The 11,220-nt window shown below is 41.9% G+C and overlaps 1 protein-coding gene across 2 annotated transcripts in view; it reads left to right on the top strand.

The window, feature by feature from the left end:
- The window catches only part of kitb (KIT proto-oncogene, receptor tyrosine kinase b), a 38,127-nt gene that overhangs the window by 11,286 nt on the left and 15,621 nt on the right, over positions 1–11,220 (top strand). The window contains exons 15-21 of one of the 2 annotated variants that reach the window (XR_006031708.1): positions 37–98; positions 226–326; positions 7,003–7,125; positions 7,732–7,843; positions 9,276–9,375; positions 9,653–9,758; positions 10,006–11,023. Coding sequence is in view for 1 of the 2 variants with exons in the window: in XM_042091430.1 (XP_041947364.1) it covers positions 37–98; positions 226–326; positions 7,003–7,125; positions 7,732–7,843; positions 9,276–9,375; positions 9,653–9,758; positions 10,006–10,170 (769 nt within the window). In the remaining variant the exon portion in view is untranslated. Of the gene's footprint in view, positions 1–36; positions 99–225; positions 327–7,002; positions 7,126–7,731; positions 7,844–9,275; positions 9,376–9,652; positions 9,759–10,005; positions 11,175–11,220 lie in introns of those variants that run through there. The other variant, XM_042091430.1, reaches the window with a different exon arrangement.

Here is an 11,220-nt window from a genome sequence, read left to right on the forward strand (position 1 = left end):
GTCTATGTGTGTGTGTGTGTGTCTTGCATTCACCAGGGATGGCAATGGTAATGGATACATGCCCATGAGGTCTTATCAGAGGAAGCCTAACCTCTCTGGTAAGCTGTTCAAACACAACTCTGTAAGATACAGTACACAGCTACAGTTGATGTGCTAAATTTCTGTCTAATGTTGAAGCCAACCTTTACTGCTCATCCAGATAGTCCCAATTCTGTCCTGTTTCAGAGTGCTGTGGAGATAAGGATGACCTGTCTTTGGACACAGAGGATCTCCTCAGTTTCTCCTACCAAGTAGCCAAAGGCATGGACTTCCTCACGTCCAAAAACGTAAGACCACCCCTATTCCTGGTCACCAGGTCTGGAGGCCACACGTGAAGGGATCTTTCACTGAATAGCCAGTTTTCTTTGCTTGTATTTTCACTGAAATGCAAGCTTGTCTTTGCTTGCACCTTTATTAAATGACATCAGTCATTTCATCGTGATGCCACGCCCCCACATGCCAGTCACTAATTCATGCTGTAACAGGCTAAAACATTAAACTTTCCCTGGAAATGAAATTGAGCCTACTTTAAAGGCTGTCAGCCAAACAGTTATCACGTATTAGTCTACCGTCTTGTAAAATAAAAGACTTATTAGTCTACCATCTTGTTCAAATAATTCCTGACAGTGACGTGAATGTGTAATTGTCTTTTTGTAGCCTACATGTCTCGCAGGCCTATAGCCTACATTGGACGTGAAATATGTAGCCTAATGTTTTAGCAGAAAATAGTCCTATTGAATTATTATTGTTAGGCTAACAATTACCAATTATCAATAAGTAAATATTGATTATTCACATTACTGCAAGCAAAAGGAATGAAAGCGAGCAGAGGACAATGGACATGGATGCATACGATCTCTTTCCAGAAAGCTTTGCTGGAAAAAACATAATTAGTTAAGCTATTCGAACTGACGCATATAGGCTAGTTAACATCAGATGGCATAGGCTAGGCCTATACAATGTTTTTAATATATAATTTTACATAGGCTACAGCTTTTAGGCCATTGATTACATTAAAACATATGCTAATGATATTGATGAGGGGGTGTTTACAAGGCGGAGATCTAAACCCATCCGGCTGTGCTAAGATAAAATCTGTGCGTATGAACGCTTAATAAATGAGGCCCCTGGTCAGTATGTCTCTCTTAGCTGTCCACTTTCATCAGGCCGTATAGCCTATATATATTTTTTATTTTTTATGTAGAAAATTATAAATGTATTTCTGTAGACATATGGTAATTAACTAGATGTACCGCATAGCGGTACAAAATATGACCGCCGCTCAGTCCTGTACATCCGTTCAATTTGTATCCATCTTCTACTCCACCCCCACTCTTGAAACTTTTGTGTATGCTTGTTTGGCATGCCTGTGTGTGTGTGCGGGCCGCACAGCAAGTAGCCTACTGGCGCTGCGAAGGTGAATAGATTTGTAGCACTAGCCAAAAAATGTGTAGCATTGTTATAAAACCTTTAAAATCTCTAAACAATCACAAGTAGGGCAGTTCATCACAGTTCATCCATTGCAACTGGACTGATGAAAGGTCATGTACACCTGTAGGCTACATTGTATTTGGGGAAAGCAGAAGGTATCAGTTTTGCATTTATTTATTTATTTATTTATTTATTAACAAACAAAACAATCCCTGTCATTTCCATGCAGTTTTCAACAGCTATCAAGAAGAGAGGTCATGCCATGGATTTTTGTGAATGTTTCTTCTTCTACATATGCACGATTTTAGTCATCTTTAGTTCATATGATATTCAACTTTATTGTCAATGCACAAATAAAATACCAATAGTCTAAAACGAAATGCAGTTTTACATCTAACCAGTGATACAAATAACTGACATGTCCAAAAGGGCCTTCATGAAATGCATCGCTAGACTGTTCACATTTTAACGGGCCAAGTTGAGAGCTGCGTCCGTTATTGTTCGTGGGAAAAATACTGATTTCCACATTGCAACTACTGAATCCATGGTCAGGGACCACCAGCAATGTCCTCACGGACCACAAGTGGGCCGCGGACCACTGGTTGAAAACACCTGACTGACGGTACAGATCCACTTGTACTTCACTTCATTTTGTCGTGTCGCATTCCACTCTAGTCCTATGGGTGACGTCAAGCGACTTTAACGTGCACGCAAAGCATTCCGGGAAGGCAGCGCTGCATTTGAAATAATGTCGCGCGTCAAAAAGCTGGCCGATGCCCAGCTTTATGCAAATGAATCCGTTGAACGCGAGGCGGCTATCCAATGAAAGCACGAGGTTGTAGGTCCTTTGTACTACCACAACAGTGCCTGTGAAACTTTGGTTCCGCTTACAAGACAAATAATGTTTTAACGATCTCTTCCACGACCACCCAGTAGGCCATAAAACAAACGAAACTAGGATTTGGATGAATATATTGACTGTTGGTGTTTCTGGTGAGGATTTGAGATTGCATTGAGTAGTTTAAATAAAACAGGATTTCGAAATGGCTTGCATAGTTTGTTTAGGCTATTAATGTGTTGTATACTGTTAAGTACATGCCTAAATTGTGGTCCATTTGTGGAAAAACACTTAAGATACGTTAAAACGAACTGAATATGAGCTGGTAACTGACATTTTAAACAAAACGCCCACACACGACTGAACGAGGGGAGGCAGCGCGACCCCATGCTTGACGTGTCGTGCAAGTAGATCGGTACCGTACCAGAGCCCGTCTACGGAGAGCCTGGCCACTCCGTATTAAGTCCCATTGTACCAAATTTTGGTTGCAGTTCCACCAGATTTCCACTGGGAGCGATCGCCATGAGTGCAGAATGAATGGGAGTCAATGGAGCTAGACGGCTAAATTTGTCTCTTTCACCTGATTGTCGTTGACAAATCTCAGATTTGATTGTAGTTTGTATAACTTCAACATGGGTTATAGGTCAAAAGTTGAACGAACGAGTACTTATGTCCTTTTGATTTCTTACAGGTTGGGTCGTTGTTGCCCATAACACGCTAGCATTGTGCTAATGAATGACGTCATTGACACGTTTGAAAGGCTTTTTAGAACAATTAAGTGACTTTAAAAAATATAATACTCAACCAAGTGTATTTTCTTTGCCTCCCCTTTCGAATACAATATTCAAATTACTCGAAAAAAAATTATAACCCGAGAAAAACGGATTTTGAGGGGTACAGCTCCATAGACCTCCATGCATTCTGCACTTGTGGACGAGCGCCCTCATGTGGAACCACAGAAGGAACCAGTTCTCCCCTTATTAGACATTCTCTAGTTTTACAGTATCAAGTGGACTTAAGCTGCCACCTCTTGGCAAAAAATTGTAATACATTTCACCCACCTGCGTGAATCACAGAAAGTGCGAATGAAGTGGCCACTTCTAAATGGGACCCCCCCCCCCACACACACACACAAAAAAAATCCCCCCCATAAATAACAAACACAGAGTACTATGTTGTAGCAACACTTCATAAACTGAACCCAAACATTTAGATTTGGACCTATAGCCTAATCACAATAACACGGGAGTCCAGGGGTGTCTATCCGGGATTTAAAAAAAAATTCTGGTTGCTATAATCACACCGTTTTAAAGTGATTTGAAATTGAGAGGGACAGGATTCAGGGATAGGCTTCTAAAGACAGGCTCATCTTCTGTCTGTCTCACGTCATGTTACCCCATGCATTAAACCACATGTCACTTGACTAAATGAAAAATATAAGCTACTGAACATGGACATCGTCATAGTTGACAGAAATTATGTTTTGTGCCAACATGTTGTAGAAACACAAACACAGCCTTTATTTGGTGCAAATCTTCTCCTTTACTTTGGTTATAGTCCGCGATTCACATTAACTGTAGGCTATCACCACAAGTGTAGGCTATACTAAACGTTTTTGCCCTAGTTTGTGTGCCGTCATCACATTTTGCAATACCTTCGTTACTAACCTACCAGTTGATAGCCTACTTTTTACCTGCATCGACTCGCGATTGATTGTGCATCTAATGTAACACTCGGTGGAGAGACCACTTTCCAAGTTTCACTTTCGTTGTGAGCTAAAAGGATAGGGCTACTATATGGGAAATACTTTGAAGTTCCTTTTGAGTAGTCTCAGCTCCAAAAATGAATGGGTTTTCTTTAACCTGCGCTACACTTTTCCACCAAGTTGTGCGAAAATTGTAGGCTACCCGTAGTTTTTAATGTAATTTTAATGGAATTTATGGAATAAAACTAGACCTCTGATTGCTGTTTACGGTTAAACTGCAATAATGTTAACACCAGCCAGCGGAGGGCACTTATACAGCCTAGGCTACCATGCACTCAAACTAGCGGCTGCTTGGACAAATCCACTTGAGGGGTGGGGCAGGGGGGCGCGATCGTAACACACACTGAACCTGTCATTAAGAGGCCAAAATTATTGACCTGTCACCCCCCAAGCCAAATGGATGCAACTGCATTTATAGGCTAGGCCTAGGCCTACATGACGGGCTGCAAATAGGCTAAATAACTTAAAAAAAAAAAAATCCCGGAGGTCACCAGCCCACATGTGGACCGGCTCACTGGGCATTTGCCCGGTTGTACAGATTACCAGTCCGAGCTTGGGACCCACTGTACAGTAGCTGAAGGTCTGTGGCTAAAGCAGCCATAATGAAAGTGTTATCATTGTTTGGATACTTATTCCACACACACATGCTTTTTAATCGCATAGACTACAACTACCAAGCTGGAATCAAAGCACATCGATTCACCTCTCACAGTCACACCCTAAACAAGCACTTCAAACAAACAAACAAGTGTCTCAGTCTCACGCATGTATAGGCATAGGCAAAACTGTATCAGACGTAACGTTAGTAAATCATCCATTGCACAGAATGATTTTTGTAGCATGTGCAACAGGTACAGCCCTACATCTCTCAAAGTGCGCTCTAAAACATTTGGTTTAAATGGAGATGTAGCCTAGATCTAGCCTGGCGGGCCATCCTATATCATTGAAATGTATAGTCTGGAATCGAACCATTCACCTCGCTTAATCCAAGGGGCGGGCAGAGAATTGTCTTTCAAACTGCCTAGGCATGCAATAGGCCAGCGCTACGACCATATCCGTATCCGGTCGGCAAAACGGCAAATACATCCTTCTTCGAAAGGAATGACTTAAGTGCATTGTGTTGCTCAAATTTCAAAGAAAAGCACAAGTCCAACTCCTCCAAAGTTGACGCCAACGCCGATTCAAACAACCGCTTTTCGTTTGCCATAGCCACCTTCAATGTTGTTCACCGTCACAGGACTGTCGTTATCCTGTTAAGCCCGCCTTAAGACTCTCTAACAAAATAGAGCGCTGTGATTGGATGACGTCCATGGCGTCAGCCAATAGAAATCCCTATGGTTTGATACTAGACGTACAGGCTGAGCAAATTAATTTGCCGCCGCTAGGGTGCGTCTAGATTTCTAGGCTAGCCTAGATCATCACTGGTGCGTTAATAAATCTACATTGTGACGAGTTGACACAAATGATTCACTTTGACGAATTTATGTAGCCTAGTCAATTACGTCGTCTCAGCCCTAGTTACTTTACTTTGAGCCATGCTCTTCCTTAACGTTACTTGAAACACCTTTGAAAATAGAGGATTGTTTGGGAATGAACGTTAGCTCAGATGCTTTTTGAGACTTTTTGTGGTCTTACTGTAATGCAACATTTTACAAAGCACTGACAGGGCCACCAAGGACTGTGAGCGAATCAACAGCAGAAAAACCTATTTAGCAAGCAGAAATGTCCCAGCCTGTTTAGAATGCTTCATAGACAGGTTATCTTTCAGGTAGGCTAGGCCTATTTCCATTAGAAACGCGTTAGTTAGCGAACGTGTTGTGACTAACTCACTTAGCTCCTGTAGGCTATATAGTCAGAAAAGAAGATGAAAGGCGAAAGATACAATTACAGCGCTGATATCAATTTGCTTGGTAACCGCATTTATGGTTTTCTACAAATACACTGGTCAATAATCAAATTGGCCTTCATCACTCAACGGTAGGCCTAACATTATTTTACCTAGGTCGTAGGTATACAACTTGTATAAGATTAACGTAGGCTACCTGCAGTTAAAACCAAGCATGTCCGATAAACATTCTCAGATTTATTTTGGCTTCAAGAAGAAATGGGAATTACATTTCATGTGAAAATCATCTTACCCTTATTAGACGTTCTCTGCAGTAAACTACAGTGTTAGGAAGCGTCTTTCCAACCCACTTTAGATTAACTTCCAACTAAATTACGTCTCACTGCAACGATGCGCCATCTGGTGGACAAAGGACTACGTAACGCCAACATTGGAAATGCAGCCAAATGATGATGAATATTTGGTTTTCCTTTAATCCTACTGAATTTGTAATTATGTATCGGCCGTTCTAATTGCCGATACCGATAGTATGTGCGTGCCTGTGTGTGTGTGCATGTGTATGTGTGTGCACCACCATCTACAGGCCAATGAGTGTACAGTCACTAAATGTACACATAACTTAATTTCTTTAGACCCCCCCCCCCCCCATGGGTGAAATTCTACGAAACTTAACATACCCCCAGAGAATGTCAGGTTAATCATACACATACAATTTGGTGCAGTTCTGAACATCTTAACTGAAGAGAGGGGCGATTAAAGCAGAATGATATTGCATTTTCATTTTTTACCGGGAATAAATTTTATTGCAAATCACAAATGAGTGATTATGGGCTAGGTTGATGTGGGCCCTTGAGACCAACATACCATAAAATATCATCGTCCATCACAATGTTTTACTGTACACATCGTAAAATGCCAATTTAGGGACATCGCCCAACCCTAATCAGTGACCTGAGTGCTCCAGTGACCCATTCTGTCGTGCCATTCCTATGTCCTATTCCTGAGTCCTACTCCTACTCCAGGATTGTCTGACTACCCCCCTACCCCTGCACACATGTTTAACATTGTCCCTGTATTCCTCAGTGCATCCACAGAGACCTGGCAGCCAGGAACATCCTCCTCACCAAAGGACGAGTGGCCAAAATCTGTGACTTCGGTCTGGCCCGGGACATTGCTAGTGACTCCAACTACGTGCTCAGGGGCAACGTGAGTCACTTCTTGTGATGCATGAGTCCTTCCTGAGCCCTGTTCTGACATTAGTTAATATACCCTTTTTCGGGGCAGTGATAGCAAAGTGGCTAAGGAGCTGGGCTAGCATGCAGTAGCCTGAAAAGTCTGAAAAGTTGTGGGTTCAATTCCCAGCTTCCGCCGTTGTGCCCTTGAGCAAAGCACTTCACCCCAAGCTGCGCTGGGGAAAATGGCCCTTGTAATATAATTGACATAATATGTAAGTCACTTTGGATAAAACTTCTGCTAAATGAATACATGTAAATGTACTCAATACAGGTTTTATGTGGATGAATCCATATCTCAGAAATGTGTTGCACTCTTGTTTGTCGTTTTTACTTCCAATCACTAAGGCACTATTGACGTTTTCCTGAATGGATGACACAAGTACAGAGTACAGTGCAGTATTTGATGTGACATGACTTATTTTCAGAGTGGAAACTTGTAATTGATTAGTGATAAAAATGTAATTGTAGTGATAAAAATGACTAGAAGTACCATGTAGTTCTGAAAGCACTACACACATTCTGTATATTATACTAAGCACGACTGTCTTAGTTTCATGTTGATTGCATTCCTTTATAGGCCAGGCTCCCTGTGAAGTGGATGTCTCCAGAAAGTCTTTTTGAGGGAATCTACACATTTGAGAGTGATGTCTGGTCATATGGAATTCTGCTTTGGGAAATTTTCTCGCTTGGTAGGTCTATGCGTTGTGGTTTGAATTGTCTAAAGCCTGATTTCTGCTTTATCAAATCTTAATTTTATCTTGTTAAAATATTTTCTATTAGCACTGTCTTTTACAGTTTTCTCTGATTGCTTAAGCACATTTTTTGTAACTATGGCTTTTTTTGCAAAACTCTACACACAAATGGCAAAACCTCTCACCCAATCAGCAAAACATTGTAGTTCTCTTGCAAAAGCTAACACACCTTGCTTAACTCTTCACACCTTCGTAAAAATGGTGTTTTCGTATTTAACAGTAAACACAAGCCATCACAATAGTAAGCACACAATGTGCCAACAACACACTGATGTATGAATAAAAAACACATCTGGCTTTTGCTTTCTCTGTGCACAAGGTGGACTATGTCAGTTTGAGGTCATACTTTTGTCATAGTTCTGTAAACATACAGGGATCCAAACTTCAAGTATTAGTGTTTATTTACACACATGAAAACAAACACAAGTGTGTTTTTCCAAGTCAAAACACAAAATAGCATTTCACTGAGACAAAACAAATCAGTCTACATCGGGTCGTCTCTCTCAAAATTTCGTCTACATCACATGCAATGTCCTAGTCCAAGGCACCGGGGAAAATATATTCTGGAATGCCGTATCCAGGCCTGACATGACAATATCCCCACATGTAGACTGATTTTTTTTTGCCTGTAAAGGGCTATTTCTTCCTCTTCTTACCCTTCCTCTTCCCCCTCCCCATCGTCCTTTTGCTCCTTCTTGTCCTCTTCCTCTAACTTCACCTCCTTGTCCTTGTCATTCTCTCCCTCTCACTTCTTCACCTCCGCATCCTCTTCCTCCTCTTCTTCCTCCTACTTCTTCACCTCCATGTCCTACTCTTTAGCCTCCTCTAATTCTTACTCTTCTCACTCTTCCTGCTCCCTCCATTGTACCCATTGTACATTACCTGTGGCTTATTTATAGTGCTTAGGCTGATTGCAAAGTGAACTAATTATCTAAAACAGTTTTCACATGAGAAAGTGTGCCAGAGTTGGCAAAATAGTGAAAATAATAGCCATACATGTGTAGATTTGCTAGGAGTGTGTTGATCATTTGGAAATTGAGTGTAAAGCATGAGTTGTGTTTACAGTTCCGCAAAAAGAGTGCTGTGCAGTGAATTGTGCCTACAGTTGTGCAAAGTGGTTTTGCTATAAGTATTAATAGTTTTAGGAATTGTGCTATAAGAATCACAGTTGTGTTTAAGCATTTAGAAAAAAACTGTATTACATGAACAAAATGATAGAACTGAAGTTTAGAAGTACTGTACTGTAAGATGTTGGAACATACAGTACTCCTGTTGTGACAATAGTAAGAAGTATAAACCAGCTTGGCAGTTGACTGATCATGACTCTGCAGTCTGTGACCTCTCATACCGCCTGTCATTTCTTGCACAGGTAACAGTCCTTACCCTGGCATCCATGTTGGCGCCGACTTCTATAGGATGATCCAGGATGGATTCCGGATGAGCGAGCCAGAGTTTGCACCCAGTGAAATGTAAGAGATGGCAGTGTGTGACTACCACGGTTCCTTGTTTGAAAATGTGATTTGTCATGGGTTTCTTATTAAGTAGCACACACAGTATCTGTGTGTGTGTGTAAATGTATGTGTGTGTAAGTATTTGTGTATCTATATGTGTGTGTAAGTGCACGTGGTGTGATGTGTGTATATGTGTTAGTGTGTTGTGTATGTTTATGGGCATGCATGTCTATATGCGTGCGTGTAACCTGACGGGTGAGCGTAACTGAGAACGTAACTCTCTCTGCTCCGTCAGCTATGAGGTGATGAGGTGTTGCTGGAGCACAGACCCCCTGAAGAGGCCTTCCTTCAAGAAGCTGATGGAGAGGACCGAGGTCCTGCTGTCGGAGCACACCAAACGAGTAGGCACCTGGCCACTCTGCTTCTATTACAGCTGTTGCCATGGCTCTGTTAGATGTACATTTTATTTGCATTTTATCCTGTGTAATTACTTGAGCCAGATGTAATGTAATACGTTACACGCTATATAATCCACACGTGCAGGGGAGCTGTGTTTTCATGCTTTAACACCCTTGGTCTACTATTAGGAAACGTTTGTACGGTTTCACATCTTGTACCTGTGACCAGACCGTCTCCTCTGTTCCCCAGGAGTACCTGAACCTACTCGGCAGCACCATCAGTAATGGAGCTGTTGCACCTCCGGAGAGCCAGAGGGCGCCGTCTCAGAGGCTCAGCTCAGTGAGCAGCACCACAGCACCGACTCAGCCTCTCCTCTCTAGCTCTGACGTCTTCCTTGAGTACGACTCTGTCTGAGTGCTCGGCTAGTCCAGACGGTCTGCTGACCGTCATCACCAGACCCCCCCCCCCCCCCCCCCCCCATTCAGCAATGCCCAAAATAAGAGCTAGTCATATTGCTGTGAATGACTGCATGGCCCACCTGGCTTTGGACCGTTATGGAGGAGTCTGCAATTACTGGCATTCTGTGGTAGTTATAATCATTTGCATATGATCTGTAGTCTCTGTGCAGATAATGGGATCTGAGGCTTTTCCACACAATGAAAAACATGCAAATGAATCACCCATCTGGTCTTTCAGCTGCGTTATCAACTTCATGAGTTTTGTCTTGTGAAAATATTTCAACCTGCTCCCATTCTTGTTTAACCTCTATACTTATGCAGCTTTTAGAACTTAAAACCAACCTTCAATTGGCCTTTTAACATCTTAATGTTGTATGTCCTATATTGCTTGATAGAGTCTCCCTGACCACCCATATCTGACGTTTATCACCATCCTCTGGATGAGGGCTAAGAAAAATGTCTTTTAAGTTTCCTCTAAGTGTGGCTGGACTCCATTTCATTGTATTGATTGCTGTGGTATTTCGGGGGAAGCCGAGTCAGCACAGGGTGAAATAACACTTTGTCCATTATGTGATGCAGAAGCAGAAAACAACACTTGGGTCACGGTGGGTCAGGCGGTGCTGAGAGGGGGAACGCAGCCTTTGACTGTTGTTATTTATGGCCATTGAAAAATGTGATCTCATTTTTTCCATTTGCCCTTGTACATAGATCAATTCTGTGTAGCTTGAGACTTGTTTTTTGTACAGTACACAAGATGATATAAGTTCACAGATGGGCTAAAGGGTGTGTACATATTTGCAGTGAAGTGTGTGTGTGAGAGGGTGAATTTAAGAGAACTCATGCAAATTGATGTGCCGTTAGGCATGTTATGAGTCGTGTGTCTCAAATGGAGTTTGTTTTGAAGTTCGGAAGTTTTGATACAAGGATGAGATTGATTAAATAATGTAATGTGACTGGTTACCCTGGTTTCATTGTTTATTTTTACATTTACACAGACATTTTATGT

This window comes from Alosa sapidissima, chromosome 1 (assembly GCF_018492685.1).
Source record: "Alosa sapidissima isolate fAloSap1 chromosome 1, fAloSap1.pri, whole genome shotgun sequence".
NCBI classification, from domain to species: domain Eukaryota; kingdom Metazoa; phylum Chordata; class Actinopteri; order Clupeiformes; family Clupeidae; genus Alosa; species Alosa sapidissima.